At 42.4% G+C, this 18,201-nt stretch overlaps 2 protein-coding genes across 2 annotated transcripts; both read right to left on the reverse strand.

The window, feature by feature from the left end:
* Positions 1-684: 684 nt before the first annotated feature.
* On the reverse strand, positions 685-4,987 carry tbl2 (transducin beta like 2). Its single transcript, XM_069675434.1, has 7 exons — positions 4,814-4,987; positions 4,076-4,197; positions 3,487-3,671; positions 3,178-3,329; positions 2,836-2,962; positions 2,118-2,270; positions 685-1,771 (listed from the first exon to the last, which is right to left on the reverse strand). Exons 1-7 carry the CDS (start codon positions 4,938-4,940, stop codon positions 1,312-1,314), a joined length of 1,326 nt encoding a protein of 441 aa, XP_069531535.1. The 5' UTR covers positions 4,941-4,987; the 3' UTR covers positions 685-1,311.
* A 1,091-nt stretch (positions 4,988-6,078) lies between these two features.
* pom121 (POM121 transmembrane nucleoporin) lies at positions 6,079-17,025 on the reverse strand. The gene is made up of 13 exons (XM_069670041.1): positions 16,454-17,025; positions 15,148-15,357; positions 14,895-15,044; positions 13,983-14,063; positions 13,683-13,854; positions 13,505-13,593; positions 13,346-13,425; positions 12,231-12,352; positions 12,027-12,126; positions 10,784-11,050; positions 9,054-10,574; positions 8,729-8,827; positions 6,079-7,877 (listed from the first exon to the last, which is right to left on the reverse strand). The coding sequence occupies exons 1-13, from the start codon at positions 17,023-17,025 to the stop codon at positions 7,777-7,779; spliced, it is 3,564 nt and encodes a 1,187-aa protein (XP_069526142.1). The 3' UTR covers positions 6,079-7,776.
* Between the last annotated feature and the right edge of the window lie 1,176 nt (positions 17,026-18,201).

Below are 18,201 nucleotides of genomic sequence, written 5' to 3' on the forward strand. Positions count from 1 at the left end.
TGACATTCCAAAAACTTTATTGAACAAATTAAACAATGTAAAACAAGGACTACAATCGTTTCCAAAATCTGAACAGTACAATACTACTACTAAATATTAGTATGAATAGTAACATGTTAAAATAATAATAATCAAAACTTATTTTTGAAACGATTTATGAAAGAGAGCTTTTCTGTCAGACTGTTATTCCTTCTTTAGTTGTATTTAATGCTCCTTTTTTTCTTTAGTGCTACTTTAACAAACTTGGTTTGATTTTACTGTCTATTTTTTTGTTTTGTTTTCTGTTTTTTTGTTTTTGTTTTGTTCATTAATCATTTTTGTGCTTGAGTATTCCTGTGTAGTTGCTGTATAAATAAACATCAGTCAAAATAAATTTAAGTGGCAGCAGTTAAAAAACATAATAGTATATGATTATACTTGTTTTACAAAGTAAGAATAAAACCATAAAAACTTTGTAATTGAGGTGAAAACTTTCTGTCCTGTCATAATCATATGACTGACATTGGCCTCTAGATGGCAGGAGTTGTATGCGTTTTTTAATGTGAAGGGTCAGTTCACCCAAAAGGACCATAAAACTATTCTGATCCCGACCTCTGAAATGTTTATCTGGATGGTTTGGGTGTTATTTTTGTCAGGATAATAATACTGGACCCCCACTTCAATAGAAATTCAAATGAAGGGCATTTAATGTGGTTATAAAATTGAAAAAAACTCTGTTACTCTGGATCCGCAATGAAATTCACTTTAAGCAGGTTTCATTCATATTGAGGACACATAACACCAATTAATACACGAGATTATTAATTGATTCTGTACTATAGCAGCTTTTTGAGGATGGCAGTGTTGACCCCAACAGCTTGTGGTGGTGGTATTAACCGAATCCGAATAATCAGATCCCACCCCCCCCGGGGATCAATAAAGGATTATCTTATCTTAACTGTAGTTAACATATTCATTATTCCCACACAATGGACTTTACACATGTTGGTGACCACTTGACCTGGTTGTGTAGGAACAGTAAGCAAAATAACATTTCTGTGGAAGCGGCTTGAAATTGGAGTAGCTGGGCAAATATAATACAACTGCTGCAGAGAGCTCATAAACATAAATGGACAAGAAAGGTGATAGAAAAATATCTGAACTTAAACCATTTCATCTTTGCATAAAAAGATATTCTTTATTAAAACCGCATGCAGATCCCATTCCCAGACCAGATCATTTAGTGGCAGAGGAAAAAATTGAGGTTGCAAAAAAGATTATCAGTCCGAGTCTGACACTTTCACATTCAGAGCGTGGTCTCTTTGGGCGGTTTTAGTCGACGGGACCAGCCAGCACAGTGTCCAGGGTGCTCTGAGCATCTTTGATCTGCTGCTGCAGTCTCTGCTTCATGGCCTCATTCTGGGCCTTCTTCAGCATGTCCTGCATGTCACTGATGGCCGCCCGGTAACCAGGGGCATTGTGAAACACTCGGATGGCTTTGTCCCCGCTGCACACCAAGAAGCGCCCGTTAATGTCAAATCTAAGGTCGGTTATCTCCTCACTGTGGATGCCCGGCAGCTCCTCCTCCAGCTGGCCGCTGGTAGCGTTATACATGGCCACGTTACAGCCGTCACTGATAGCCACAACTCGGCCGTCTGGAGACAAAGCCACCCGACTGCCGTCAGAAGATGCACAGGGGACTGTCTTCAGGAGGTACGGGTCCTGCTGCTTTTTGTACTCCACATCTGTATTCCACAGCTTCCATGTACCGTCTTTAGAAACAGTCACCATTCTGGCAGAGAAAAGAAAACGATGACACGGCTGAGTTACACTGATTATTAAAAACAAGAGTCACAGATATTCTCTCGGTCTTCTCTCTTTGTTATTGTGTGTGTAAAATGCTTGTTCTATTTTTTAAATTTAGGACAGAACCAGGCCAGCCATTTCCCTGTTTCCTGACTTAATGCTAAGCTAAGCTAATTGGCTGCTATTTGTAGCTCAATATTGAAAGTATAAAACTACATCTCTGCAAGAAAGCAAATAAGCTTATATCCCAAAATACCAAACTGTGTCTTAAAATCTGAACTGTGTGAGCCACCTCTTTGGCTTTGTGTTGTAATAAGAAGAGCCTCCATTACCTGTGAGAGTCATTGGAAAAGGCGAATGAGTGAACTCCTGCAGAGTGGCCCTTCAGGTCAAAAGCACGAGCCACCTCCTTGAACTCTCCTCCCTTCCCGAAGCAAACCTCCCACACCTTCACGTCAGGAGTGAAGCCACATGATGCTACAAACCTGAGCACAGAGACAGAACGCACAGGCCATTAGATCAAGTCTTTTTTTTTTCTGTTGTTGGAAAAAAGACATACCTCGTGATGACGCTGCTCAATACAGTTTACTCAAAATCAATGTAAATACTGCAAAGGTCACCTGTACTTAAACTAACCTTATTTGGCAGAAGAATTATTATGATATCTGGATTTCACTATTAAAGAAGAGTTGTTTCAGTCAGGCATTTTATGAGAGACAAATAACAGCAACAGCTAAAATAAATGGAGTAGCTATAGTGGAAGAAGTAAGGAAGCTAAACAAGTCTTGAACACCTTTGGAAGCAAAATAGAATTTAAAAAAGAAAACACTTCCACATTTTGAGCCAATGATGCGATCAACTCAAAATGCCTTTACTGCATCTGATAAGATTGCTAAACAATTCTTGAAGAGAGGAAAACCTATGGTGTCGTAAAAAGGATCACTTTTTTACACATCAAATATCTGTTTTTAAAACATAAACTTACACTTCCTAGACACTGTAAATCTGATATTTTAAGTGAAAGGATTTGTTGCCTTGGATGGGACTGACCTGCCACACGGGGAGATGGCAGCATAAGAGTTGGTCATCTGGTTCGTGTTGATGGTGGCCAGTACGTCTCCTTTCAGGTCCCAGATGTTGATGCAGGTGTCCGTGGAGGCGCTCATGATGAACTTGCCTGGAGAGAGGAAAACAGTCAGCTCATCCCAGTATTAAATGTAGAGTTTTTCTTTCTTAACAGTAATTCAATCATTCAGTAGTTCGTAGTTTGTTTTTCCTGCTGCTGCTTGCACTGATCACACTGTAAGTTTTTCTATATTTGGGCATTACGGCCTAAAATCTACAATAATAACACAAACTAATTCAAATGAAGACATTGTGTGAGCTCATTACCTGTCTCTGCAATACCAATGTTAAGGATTGGGGCCTTGTGTTTTTGAGGGAAGTCCTCAGGGGCAGCTTTGAAGCTTAAAGTGCCGTCCTCCTTTTTGGTCATTTTGAAGATTCGAATTGTGTCTCCATTAGCCAACCAGGTGATAAACGCCCTGCAGTGACAAGGTGAGACTCAGTAAAGGAGTTGGTGAGACAATTACGTGCCTGTATCTGTAAAAAGTATGAAAATATCACAAGCTAACTGTTGTTAGCTTCGGCAGCTGTTGTTTTTGTTCAAATTTAGTCAAAAGGAGGTAGAAAGGAGCACACCTGGAGTCTGGGCTGAAACGGACTAGTGTGGCATGATCCAGCTCCACATTGGCCCTCAGACATTTGTGTTCCCGGTCCAGGAAGTCTTTTGTGCTCCAGATCCGGACTGTGCGATCATCGGCGCATGACGCCAGGTACTTTCCGTTACTGCTGAAATCAAGGCACGTCACATTCCCACTGTGACTCTGAAAAATACATGGACACAATTATAAGCTAGGTTTAGGAGAAGAGGCCTAAAGATAGACATCATTTGCTCCAACTGAAGTAGTGGGCTACATCTTTAAAGGCAGAACGCAATTTAGGTCAGTTTGATTAGGTCAGCGTAGCTATCATGAATGCTTTTAATACAACCTTGCAAAAAGTCCTTCTTTAAACTGTTTTAGAGAGCTGCTGATTCAACTTAAAGGTTCAAGCTGCAACTTGTGGTGTGGTTTCCATCAAAGTACGTCAATGAGAGGAGAATAAATAGAAACACTCAATGAAATCAAGGCCCTTTTGGACCTTTGAGATGTTAGTACAGATATAGCTCAGAACAACAAGGATCTTTGACTGTATGATTTTTATAGTGTCATTGTGTGTTCCAGTTTACCTTCAGGGAGGAGGCCAACAGCGGGTGGCTGAAAGTGTGCTGCGAGGGTTTATCCTTACGGCTGCGCTGCTTCTCTTGCTTTGGTTTCTTGGATGCAGGGGCCTTCCCAACACTGCCTTCAGCTGTGAGATAAGACACAGGAGGAATGCTTGCATTAAATCACCAGGTATAGGCATCACATGATCAAGACATACTAAAATCTCATTAAGGATAATATTGAAGGTATGTGAAATACGGGACAACACACAGCAGCTTGTGGCTTATCATAAGGTACAACAAACCAAAGCCCTACAGTAGTAATATTGATGTTGTGCATTTTTGCAAACTCAAAATAAACTTAGCTGATGTCTTTGTAGCTTATCCATTTATTTATATGCAATAAATAAGGTCAGATAAGACAAAGACAGTCATAATGAAATTTTTATCGGTGTCTGCATTATTAAAAAGCATCAACAGACTACACAAAACGCAGCCATCTCATTGGTCAGTCAATGAAACCTGAGCTGATTGGCTAACGACAGGTGACAGTCGCTTAAAGTTGTTTTAGTTTCTTTCAGTTATTCACTTCATGAATCTTTGGGTCCAAGTGAAAGAGTAGTATATTGCAGTCACACTACTTTCCGGAATTAATAAATACAGCAGTACAACTTTAACGTGTCAAAGACCAGAGATAATGAGAGAGCTGGTGACTCACCGCCCTCCCTCGGCTAGAGTTACATTAGCTTGTACGGCTCTTACCGGTAAACTCCGCAGCCTGCTCCAGCTCCTCTCTTATTTCTTCTTTCCGTCTGCCCACAGCTAATGCAACAATAATAACCAGTGCACCTAATAACAAAGTCAAGGCGACCAGAGCGGCTACCTCCATGTTTTAAGCTTTATGCCACGTACTTTGCACCGCTAACGTCTACTTGGCCACTGTTCACTGCTGGCCCACTACGCATGCGTACAACTCTTCTTCTTTGGCAGTTTCTTCTTCGATTCCGTTGTTTAACGGCAAACCGATATATACAACCATAACCACCACCTAACGGACTGTAACGTTTATACGTGCATTAATACAAAACAAAACAAATTGTCTCAGCTCCAACCGTTTGTGTAATATTGTGGGTAGAAGATGTTGTCAGATTATTTACTGAAGTACAAATAATAAAAGAAAAATTATTTTACAAGTAAATGTCCTTTTTAAATCCTTCTCAAGTTAAAGAACAGGTCAGGAACAAAATGTACTTTATGTATCAAAAGTAAAATAAGTTATTCTCAGGGTAGTGGCCCTGGTCAATGTTAAATTATTACAATAAATATCATTAGACTGTTTATTGGCCTACTGAAATCTGCAAATTGCTTGAACCAAAGCTAGTTTTAACTTCAAATACATTGTGGTTATTTAGTCCAATACCTATAATAACTGTCACATGTGAAATCTGTGTGACAGATCTCATAAGTGTTGAGCCTCATGTCTTGCAGGACAGAAAATTAACTAAAATGACACAGATGCAACAATTTCTGCTGTCATCTCAGTATTTAAGTTAATATTTAATTAAATGTAGTGCCCATTAGAATCTCTGAATCCCACAAAGCTCTGAAGAGGGTATGCGTTATTGTCCCTTTCTTACACACAGTACCACCTCCCGCAGTTTTCTTGGATAACATGCTCACTAAAGAGCTTCAAGTTTTATATTTTTCATTGATGATGAATGCAGTATTTTTTTGTTGATTTATTATTTTGTCAATAGAAGAAAATGAAGAAAAATGGCTCCAATAAATCCTCAGATTGATCATTTTTCCAGACCACCATTGAAAACCATTTCAGTTTATGTAATGTCATATCAAGACCTTTCATTTGAGCAGCTGGAAAGGGAATGTTTAGTATTATTGCTTGAAAATTAACATTAACATGTTGCTCTTGCTTAATGGTGTGAGTTCACTTCTCAAGAGGGGGGGGTTACCATGAGAAACTCCATATTTGGTGACGTGACAATCTTACTCCTTGAAACAGAATCTAGTTAAAACTGACAGATGAGACGTTTTATTTAAGTTTTTCTTTATCTGGAGAGGAAAGAAAGGATAAATTAGGTGGCATATGCCAGTAACTATTACAAAAGGAGAACAATAAAAATGGCATTAGCTGTTACCTAAATCTGGACTTCAGAATCATTCTAAGCACATTTGTACCCCAGACAGCACTAAAAAGTAAAAGTATTTTGATATAAGGTACACTACGTACAAAACTAGAATGCTGTTTATTTAATCGTGTCTGTCACTTCACTGGTCTGGTCACATGGCCTCATGGCAGAAGAATTAATCGTGTCCTTGTTGGAATGTCCATGTCAAAAAAATGTGTTTTTATTTGTTTAAAATTAAGCATTAAAACTGCATCAGATCCTGCTCCCTTTTCACAGGAGGAAGTGATCTTTACTGAGAACACAGACCCTAAAATAAAAATAACCGACTGCCTACATCAGTGGAGTTACAGTTATGTTCCTGGTGCAGGTAACAGACATTAGAGAAGAAAAAAATACCTGTATCAAAGTGAGACTTAATTACCAAGCAGATAAAGGTTTTCAATTTGATATGTTTTTAGTAAATCTGATGTTATGTTAATGTGTTGTTATCTACTGTTACAGTGATGTTTCAGAAGTGGGGATAGTGTGTTGCTGTGCAGATGTTTAAAAACTCACTGTATTTATTAAAAGGTACATCTGTTTAAACAGCAGTTGACGGTTAAATCTTACGGATGATTTTCAGTGGATTCACACAGATTCAGTGCCTGGAGCAGAGAGGTAGTCTGGCACAAACAAACATCTCAGATTTAAAGGTTAGATTAAGATCACAGATTCTTTTCACAGGCATGAAGTTGGAGGACTCAGCTTTGGTTTGTCAGCACAAGTCATGAGTAGTCATCCTAATCGTATACTGACATGCTAACTACATCAGTGTTTGCAATCACTACCAAAAGAAAAAGGCCATCCACAGGAGGACTTCTGGGAATGCTTGTAATGACAAAGAGTATGAAACAAGAACACAAAGGTCTGCACTATCTACATTAAGACACGTCGCCTTTTAAGTGCAGAAACACATCATTCATTTACAGGGTCAGAGAGCCAATTAAAAAAATAATTTAAAATGCAAACGTCTCATAACTTTACATGTACACTGCAACTGTGCATTTTGCCCTATTCAGACTCATTCAGATAATGTTCTCAAATATTCGGTAACATACAAACCAGTGAGCGCTTCACGTAAAAAAATAAATGTTTGAGCCAAGGCTCCACGTCTTTGCCTGACTCAACTCGCTCCTTAAGACGAACCAATGGGAGTGTCCACATACTGTAAAGGAAAAAGGAACTTTGGATATGCTTTTGTTCAGAATCAAACTACTCATCTGTCTTTTCTCCCTCTTCAAGTATAGTACATTGTTATGGACTCTGTCTCCTCGCTGCTACATTCCCTTGCTGGGTCATGTAGTCATCCAGGCAGCATGAACCCAGCAAGCTGGTGTGCTCTTTCTAAATCCTCTGCAAACACAATGTTTTCGGGCCAGCGCAGCCCACTGGAGGAGGGGAAGGAAGCAGAGGGCATGGTGGCAGCCTGGTTGGGGGATGTTGGGCTTAGAACAGAGCATTGTTAGCCAGATTAACCATAGCAGCAACAGCAGCAACAGCTGAAGTCCTCTGAAAGCGTTGCTGGACACGTGTAGCAGGTTATTTCTTCCTGTTGTGTTGCCTCCGCGCCTGCAGCCTCTGCCGTGCTCCAGATGGTTTTGGTCCGGCTCCGATGGAGAAGGAGGGTGTCGCTGGAGACCCTGATGATAAAACACACAGGAAAGAGTGAGGAAACAAGTTATTATATCTTTTGTTTCTAATGTTTTAGGAATGCAGCAATAACATAAATACTGCATGGCTGCTAAAACTTCAGCTGCGACTGTCTTTTCTGCTTTCAAAGTGTTATAATGAGTAAAACTGATGTAAAACAGGACAAGCATTTTGTTACACTGCGCTCATTTGTAAAGATCACTCTTGTCCTTATGGCCACTGTAGTTAGGCAATTCTAAGATAAGGCCAGGAGTGCAAAGTTCATGGACTGGAATGCTTTCATGCTGTGTTGGTCATCAAACAACGATATAAAGACAAGCAATACTTTGACTCAACATGAGGTCAAATTTAAGGATTCTTGAATTATCCAAATAATATCAGTTTAGGGATCATTCACGTGGCAGAGACAGCCTGTAATCATTTCAACAAAGACAACAATTATCTGCTGCCATTAATTACAGCAAACCTGCAACAGTGTCGCCCCTGAGTGATTAGTTGTTGCTTGAGTCTAACATGTGTCTACCTGTGCTGGTGCTGCAGCAGAGCCTGAAGCCAGATTTTACATTCTAGGGCAGCTGAACTCGAGCTGAAGAAGTTATAAACTAAATTACTGAGGTTTATCACCAATTTGCTCAGTGAATCAGTTTAAAATATTAGGTGAGAAATAGTTCAAGAAGTGGAAGGTTGAGTTGTTGGGGGTCAGCGGCTCTTCATTTAACTTCATATTAACACCTTTTCCCTTTCTGTGACGAGCTGTAGAAAGACATTCAGGCCTGACAATCGCAGTTTCTAAAGGCTCAAGTTAGAAAACTCCAATCAAAAAACAGAATGAACGACCTACCAAATGGAACAGCATTGAAGCCTTGGACTGGCGTTCCAGGACTTCCAAAGGGAATTGGACCTGGAGCAGCACTCTGGCCAAAGGATGGGGTAGACGTTCCTGCAGACAACGCAGCACACAACTTTATTCAATCCAACAAACAACATGGTCGAAACATTTGAAGTATACTGGAAATAGTATTTTTGTAAATGGACCTTTGATGCCCTTTAGTTTGTGTGTGCCACAAACCCTCTAAGTGTGAATTATTGTGTTTGTGACTCTTTCAGAAATCTGTAGCTGGGTTTTAACATAAAGAGGACAAACAAACAGCTGTATTAATTCTTACCAAAAGCTGGTTTGTCAGTAGCAGCAGCCCCGAAGTTGAAGCTTCCCATCTGTGGTGCAGGATTATTAGACACTGGTGTACCAAACTGGGGGCATTGCATACCAGCAACAAAGTTAAACCCACTTGATGCTGGCTGTGCAGGGCCGGAGGGAGCCGGCTGAGGAGCAGCACGGCCAAATGCAAAAGTGGCCGAGGTGGAGCTCTGAGTCTGAGTTGCTGCACCAAAACTAGGTGCAGCTGGTGGTGCAGCTGGTTGCGCAGCTGAGGGAGCAGTGGTGCCACCGAACGCAAAACCGGTGGCGCTGGCGCCAAAAGCTGGCTTAGTTGGGGTGCCGAAGCTGGGTGCCGTGGTGACAGCTGTTGAGCCAAAGGGGAAAGGGGGCGGGGCAGCGTTAGCAGCAGGAGCGGATGATGGTCCACCGTCTCCAAAGGTGAAGGGTTTCGCTGTTGCTGCAGCAGAGCCGAAGGTTGACTGGGTTGTTGTTGCTGCTGCTGGCGGAGCTTGAAAGGAGGACTTTCCAAAGGCGAAATTGGATTGGGTGGTGGCAGCGGCAGTGGTGGAGGCTGTGTTGGCCATGGCAAAGCCTCCAAATGAAGCAGTGGTTGTGTTCTGGGTGGGTGCTGCCTGGCCGAAGGCAAATGCCTTCTGGTTGGCTGCTTGGGGGTCTGGCTGTGTTGCACCAAATGTGAAGGCGCTGTTGCTGGAGGTTGTGGTAGCAGCAGTGGGGGCGGGGGCAGTGGCAGGGGCGGGGGCAGGTGCAGCGGAGGTGGTGGTGGGAGCAGCTCCAAACTGAAATGTGCTCCCTGTGTTAGGGGCCTGCGTTGCGGGTGAGCTCGTACTGATGGTGGATGGTGCTGACCAGTTTCCAAAGAGGGATTTCACAGCTGCCGGGGCTGCAGGCTGTGTGGTGGTGATGGAGCCGGTGGATGCTGAGCCAGTGGGGGTGTTGGTCATGCCAGGAAAAACTGATGGAGCGACTGTGGTGCTGCTTGTGGATCCACCAAACATTGATGGTGTGATGGTGGTACTAGAAGGAGCTGTGGAGGCTGGATTGGTGGTCGGGAGAGATGATGGCTGTCCAAAGCTGGTGGCTGTGTTGGCAGCTCCAAAAATAGGCTTGAAATTGTGAACAGCCGGTTTGCTCTCTGGGGTTGGTGTCACAGAGGTGGTGTTGGTGACGGCAAAGATGGGCTTAAACCCTGAAGCCAGCAGAGGGTTGGTGTTAATGAATGACTCCGAGCTGCTGGCTGGGGCAGCAGCAGGGGCACTGACTGGGTGAGAGGCTGAAGAAGCAGGAGGGGTGCTTATCTTGCTCGTCAGTCCAAACAGACCTGCTCCTGTTATAGGTGGAGTGCTGCTGGGAGCCTTGGAGACCTGACTCAGCACCTGTGTAAAAGCAGAGGGCTGCTCCACACCTGCAGAGGAGGACTGGGAAGCAGGGGGAGGCTGTGGAGCATCTGCTGTAGTCTGAACCTTCAGAGTTAAAGTATTGGGTGGTACCACTGCGGTTGTTGCAGACACTGTAGACACAAAAAGGCAATTATGGATGGATGTATATGAGATGTCCTGAATGTAAAATCTAACGATTGTTTTAAACGTGAAAATACAGGACGAAGAAAAAGAAGAAAGACGAGTTGAAAATGATACAAGAACGTTTTTCTCTTTTATCTTCTGTGTTTCGTTTTTGACCTGCGAACATATAATGAGAAAAAGGGAACAGAGAACATACCTGTTGTGTTGGCAGCAGGTGTGGAGCTAGCAGGAGCAGGAGTGCTGCTCTTTTTCAGAGCCTCCAGCAGCGGGTTGGAGGCTGCAGGTGCCGTGCTGACACTGATGCTAGGACTGGGGTCCAGGTTAATGACTGGGATGGCAGAGCTGGAGACAGTGGGTAGAGGAGCTGCCAGAAGGCTGCTCAGGGTGGTGGTGGAGCTGATAGAGGAGGCAGGTTGGGTGGAAGTGATGGCTGAGGGAGAGACAGACTTCTCTGGCTCTGGTGCTAAAGGACAAATCAACAGGAAGGTAAGAGAGTCAGGCTTATAAAGTGAACAGCAACATCCGACTGGTCAAGTTTAGTCTTTGTGTTGTTGAGTTGGAGTAAAAAAGAAATACAATTGTGTGTCTGTTGTCTGAGGTTATCAAAATGAGTATGATCGGTTGTTTAAAGGAGCAGTTCGCCCCTGGAAAAAGCCCATCAGTCAAAGCTGGTGTTCTCTGTAATCGAAAGAAGAAATAATATTTGAAATTGGCGCCACAGCTGTGGAGAAAGTTGTAAAAAACAGCTCGCGGTTTCGCTCAGTCTACATTCCTACAACACCCAGCGAGCATTGGGCCCCTCCCTCTGAAAGGAACGGCCCAGCGAGAGACGCTGGAGTGAAATACTGCCGTTTTCGCTGCAGGTAATGGCTCAGAGCGGTACAGAATCAGAAATACAACGAGAATATACCGGTGGATCATCTAAAAAATCTTTGGCTCTGCAGTCTACATTTCAAACCTGACGATTTTGAACGAGACATGACATCGGAGGCGGGCGTCCTAGATTGAGGAGGGCGCCTGCCTCTGATGAAGTGTAGTTTGGCGAGCTTCCTGGCCTCTGCCAGATGACGTGTTTTACGTCGTCTGGCGGAGGTTTTCCAGGGCCCGTTGGAGAAGCGGATAGAGTCCTCCAAAGGCACAGAGCAAAACTGCATTTTTTTCTACCATAATGGCATTAGCTACCCATAATAGCACGATAGGACTGAGGTTGAAAAACAGGCACTGGTCCTTTTAATATTTACACAACAGCTCAACATTGCTCACATTTTGACCCTTGTTTTGGACGACAGTAGCATAGTTATTTTTAGCTTCAGTTAACGATGAATGGCAGCCTGTCAGTCTTCCAGCGTTTGAGTGGGTATGTTTGAATGGAGAGGAAACATGCAGCCTGAAATAAACTGCGTACAGAAGTAAAAGAAAAAACGATGGATTCTACTCACCAGGCGTCTCCAGAACCTTCTGGATCTTGCTGATGGCAGCCTTTTTCTCTTCATCCAGGTCTTTCACAGTGATAGTGTAGCCCAGCTCTGGAGGCGGGGGCTGCAAATCAAAAGTAGAATCAAGAAATCTGGGTCACTGGATCAAATGATTATATAAACAAGGGTTTCTGGTAGCATGAAGTCTGACAATGCAGCACTCCTTACCAGAGAGATCTGATCATCACGGTTACTGGACACCAGCTGGATCTTCCGTTTTCTCTTCCCACCACTACCAGTAGAGTCTGTTGAAGCTGCGACTGGGACCTTCGGGGCTGGAGTCAGTTTGGCTGCAACAGCATCATATAATATCAATTGAATTAAACCCAACAGAAAGACAAAACTTAGTACAACCAACTCACAGAACAAAGCAACTTCATGCAAAATAACATCCTTCTATCAATGAAGTCGTTTCTTTAAAATATTTTCAGAAGCGCTGGCAGGGCGCTGGGGAGAGCTGGGATGGAGCGCTTGTGCGGTGAGAGAAAAAACGCTGCACGCAGGTTGTGTTTCTATGATATTTAACTTACACTTAACTTACTACACAGTTAAAACAACGCGTAGGGCGATAAAAGCACAACACTTACCAGCAACATTTAGTGTCCGGCCGATCTGCTCCCACAAACGTGCTTTTCTGTCTCTATTGTGATACTATTTGTTTGTCATATCGTAAAGCTCCGAGTAGACAGAAACGGCCAGGACAAGTTCCTCTTTCCCGTTTAGTGGTAACCAGGGTGACGAGTGACGCCCCATCTGAATGGTTGCCAGAAAAAAGCAGCGGTGACGACACCAGCGCTTTTCTGAGAAGTTCAGAGATTTTCAACTTGAAGTGCTCGGAGCGGCCGCACAAAAAAGGCAGAACGCTCTAAAAGAAGACGTTGGGTGCAGCGCCTTTTCTCTTGGCGTCTGCATACGCTCTGTCCTCTTTGGGAACAATTGAGAGAAGACACTGGCGCTCAGAAAAAAGCGCGATGTGGACACGGGGCTGAAGAGGTTACGGTGCTGAACATGAACTGTAAGCAACACACTGTTTGATGTGCATCTTATGTCAACAGCTGAACATGCACTTACAGGAGTCTGACATAAGTTTGCCTCCTTGGTCTAAAGGGGAAATATACTTTGGACTTAGTTGGATATGGATTTGTGGAAATGAAGCTCATTTAAAGTGATCTCTAATGGCGCAATTTAAAGTAGCCTAATGCAGCTTTAATTATTCATTCAATTGTTCCGTCAATATTGTATAGCCTTGCATAATCTGTCTGCACAGCATAAATGAGACTCACAAGTAACAGGTGCCTTGTCGGAGGCTGTGTGGTCCGACCTCACGGAGGATGCTGAGCTGGGAGACTGTCCTTCGTCCTCTCTGTTAATGAAACCACAGGTTATAAACTGTAATATAAGATTAAGAACAGAAGCCTAGCGAGACTCCAGCAGAGGCATACCTGGGTCGTTTGGAAACGCCCTCTGGAGTCTGACAGCGAGACGATCCGGGGCTGGACAGAGGAGAGCTGGGTGCAGAGCGCTTCTTCCACTATGAAGGAGAAAATTAAAAGGGTTAACTCTACTTCATCCCTGCACTGCTGCATTCACTGTACACTGCGTGCAAGGAGTAATCGTTACCTGGCTGAGGCCTAGCGATGAGCTGTAGGAGCTGTGGATCGGGTTTCTCCTGGTGCCTGGGGTTCCTCTCGGGGCATGGATCCCACTGCCAGAGCTGATGGAGGAGGTGCGAGACCTCTTCATGATGGACTCCTCTGCCAGTGAGGTCATTCCTCTTTTGAGACTTCCGGGCCTGAAAGAAAGAAGGGATAGCATTTACAACTACATTTAGACTTACACAATACTTCACAAAGCTTCACAACAGATACAGTCAGTTAAATTTTAAAGAAATGATTGGAGAGTAGGTGAAGTAAAACTTACTTAGGAACCAGCAGTGATGGTGTTCCATTGGGCAAAAGAGGCCCAAAAGCAGAGTGTGAACTCCCACCGCTGTCGTTACGCCTTGGGAAACATGCACATGCACAACATTTTCACTGACTGAGTTCATAAACAAAGAGCTGAGTGGCTCATAATCTTTTAAATACTAATATCTTCACGTTGTTGTAAACAGAAGAGCTGAAGAATTCTGGGCTCAGACATGTTGAGCAGACATTAAGTGCCTTGCATTAGTGATCCCTAAAGCTGCACTGAACCTGACAGCAGATTTACAGAGAGGAGTGCAAAGAGTATGTTATGCATTCTGCTCTGTATTCATTTATTTCAATGCAGTTGCAAATAATGAAAAGCAAAAAGTATTTCCTTGGTCCTACAACTTTTGAAAAGATGATTATTTTGGGCTTTTTGCCTTTAATTTGTAGGACAGCTGAAGACAGACAGGAAATGTGGGGAGTAGAGAGTAGGTGCTGACATGCACCAAATGGATCGGCAGACCGGGAGTTGAACCTGCGATCAGTGCGACGAGGACTGTAGCCTCTGTACATGGGGCGCCTGCTCTACCGACTGAGCAAAACCAGCTCCCCGGTCCTACAACTTTTAATTGGCTCTGTGAGTTTTTCATAGTTTATTATGGTAATTATTTTTTATTTGCACAAGATGATAATAATGCATTTATTACAGAGGTATTAGAAAGCATAAAATACTCATACAGGCTATCTCTCTGCATGTTTCACATTGTGCTGCTGACTCGTTTATATTTATCCATTTGTATTAACTTTAACTTGCGTCGCGGGGGAAATTATTTGGAAATTATTATACTGCATTAAAGGTAATCGAGTGGCAGTGGATAGGCTTGCTAGCACCATAATCGTCCCTCCAGTCTCCTTTTAGCCGTACCTTCTTTTGCTTCTCTGCTCAGCTGAAAAGCTTCTGTCCTCGTCCTCCACATCTCTCTTGCGGCTTTCCTTCAACACTTTGAGGACACTTTCTCTGGAGCAGGGGTCTGCAGGAGTCCTGGTGAGCCCTGTACAACTCAGATGCTCGAAACTAAAAACAAAGAAGGTGACAATGCAGCTTGCATCAGTTTTAACATTCGAACCGCAGAGCACAAACAACAAAGCAGGGTTTTACTAGGAAAAAATTATGAGACCTGGGTGAGCTGTGGTGGTCTGGCCTCGCGATCTTCACAGTTACAGGGCTGAGGACAGCCGGAGAGTTGCGGGGGCTGAGGATGTTTTTCTTCCTGAAGCCATCCCACTTGACAGGAGGAAGGACTCCAACTGATGAGACACCTGGCTGCTGCAGGGGGTAATGACGCTGGGGGGTAATAGTGAACCTGCTAACTGTGCCCAGTGGCTCCCTAAAAGGGGAAAAAATAAAACACAGAAAAAATATAATGCAGGAGTAGATACTGTACATGATACTTGCACCCATAACTAATATATAGCCAAAATCTTTTATGTGACTAACATAGCCAACATTTAAAGTGAGTATTTGCACACACTTCCTTCTACTCTGCTCCTTTGGTCAACCATGCTAGGTATGTCAGCTTGCATATCAGTGTATATATTTGGATTCAAACGTTGATTTCAGGTACACATTTAAATCCCTTCAGGTGGACAGTAGACATCTTTGACACCACAAAAGTTCCTTTGAAGCTACAACATGCTGCTAGATAAAAGGTTACAAAAATAAACTTAGATTTTAAAGATGTTGCCGGCATTAAGGCAAACAGAAAACATAACTTTATATCAATGACCAGAAATATTAATATAAGTGAGGATTAATTTCTTCTTTGGGAATCTGTGATCCATTACATATTGGTTATTTGTTCATATGATGGTTCCTATTTTCTAATACTTCTTCACTTCTATTATTATATTATTATTATTATTATGATTATATCTATAATACTTGCCACTTGTCTTGATAAAGGCTGGGAATGTGTAAACACCAGGGACAATAATGAAACAAGCCCATTGTGATATTGTTCTATTACTGTTAAACATTAAAATGTTATAGTATATTAAGTATATCACGATGTTGTCAATATATTTTTTAAAAAATGGTGAGTCACTTTTCTTATTCTGAAGTCATTAATATTAACTAGACGCAACGTTTCCACTTACTATATGGTTCACAACTTAACATTATGCAATCTTTATAAAATCTAAGAATACAACAAATCCTGTACGTGATGCAGTTATGGTTACTTGTTGAACTGTTTATTGTGGAAACGTTGGATTCTTTAAACATAATGGCATTTATACAATATTTATCAAAAAGAAGTTGGTCTATATGTGTTGCTCTTTTGAGTGGGCCGACAAAGGCTTAAGCGTTCATCATGTAAACCCGCCAAGAAATTGAATCTTTATCTCCTGGACTCCACCACCTGTACCGCCTCCACACGGACGGTTAGTTTACGTTGGTACAGCGTGATTTGATTGTAAACGTACCCAGCGAATGACAGCCTCCTGTTTGGTGTATAGACAGCATGGTTGGGTCTGGACAGCTTTTCCCGCAGTTGTTCTCGGGGATTTCTCGCTGCTCTCGGCCTCCCGGAGTCAGTCATTGGACTTTCGGGTTTCCCGATATAACTCCCCATGAGGAAATCCCGAGGGCTGAATAGAAATGAATCACTTGACAAGGTTTCCCTCCTATATATCCCAGGTTCGACGAACCTTTCTCTGAAGTGTCCCTCCGACTCCCGGAACTCGGTTTTGTTTCTGTTACTCTTCGTTCTCCCCCGCGCAGCCACCGACACGCCGGTAACCCCCCAACCCCACAACCAACGCCGAAGCACGGCTGGGACGGTCAGCCCAGCCCGCGGATTCAGGCCTAACCTGGCGGGAAGCGGTTCTCCGCTGTGATAGTAACACACAATACAACAAACTGCAATAATTAAAGTCGCGTAAAGAAAAGTAGTACTATAATAGAGAGCGAAACTAAGTATGCCTAATGCAGAGAGAAGCGCTAAATGTTTCTCTCTAGGTGACATGGCGGCAGCGCGCCGCCGGAGGTCTCTCATATCCCATCATGCTGCTCTTCTGAAATGTCTTCTTCTTTGGAGTTTACAACATCCGACGTTTTTGGTGCTTCAGCGCCATCTACCGGTCTGGAGTTTTGGGGAGGGGGTTTTCTTCTTTTTCTAAACTTTATTGTAGAAAATTCACATTCACTACATTCATAAAATTGCTTTCATAAAATTGCTTTCAAGTATAATAAACAGATATAACTTAAAAGACACAAAACATTGCTCAAGCACAATAGATTATGGTATATAATATTAAAATAAATAAATCAAAATAAAACATAAAAGGTGAGTATTTAAGACATTTCAATAATGAGGTCGTTTTTAAGTGATTCATAGAGATTATTGGCATATTTGGATTTCATCAATTTAAGGGACTTGAGTTGAATTTTGTTATAGTAGCATGAGAAGATGGTGGAGTCTTTATGAATTTAGCTTTGTGAATGAAGAATTTGGCAAAACATTGACCATTAGGTCCAATGTTTTGTCTTTTTAATAAGACACCATAAATAATGCTATTATGATCTATAACAGGTTTTTTCCTGGCTTGACTGTATAACCGTTCCATTCGAGTCTGGAGTTTGTGTCACAGGGAGAAATTTCAACATAAAATATAGCTGTATATGTATTCTAGTGATGTTCTTTCAACAGTCACACATTATGATTAGTCAAGTATTTTTACTTGGCTTGAAAATTTACATTTTATGCTACTTTATGCGTTAACTCACCTACATTCATCTGACATCTGTATTGAGTTACGTGATGAAGCTCGTAGTAAAATGTGTGAAAAGTAGGGGTGAAATTAGCTACAACAATGCAATGGAATATAATTTGAACTATAAAATTTGTGACGGGGGCTATTCTGCTGTATAATGACTACTTTATGTTTGGCTACTTCATGTCATGTTTGATTTGGTGAATAAAGATGAGTCGAGCCTCCAGGAGTTCAAGGCCCAGAAAAAGGCAGTAAGTAAGGTGACCTTTTGATTTATGTATTTTTTTGCCAGACTTATTTTTTAACTGCCCAGAAAGGAGACAATAAGGTTCAGCAGGATGTTTACTTATTTATTCAAAATATTATCAAATCACAACATAAAACATTTCACAATGTAAAACAGAGCAATCCTAATAACACAACAGAACAACAGAAATTATGGCTGCCCTGAGGTTAAT

This window comes from Semicossyphus pulcher, unplaced genomic scaffold (assembly GCF_022749685.1).
Source record: "Semicossyphus pulcher isolate SPU_LCO1_2020_fin unplaced genomic scaffold, fSemPul1.0.p SCAF_10, whole genome shotgun sequence".
Lineage (NCBI taxonomy): Eukaryota > Metazoa > Chordata > Actinopteri > Labriformes > Labridae > Semicossyphus > Semicossyphus pulcher.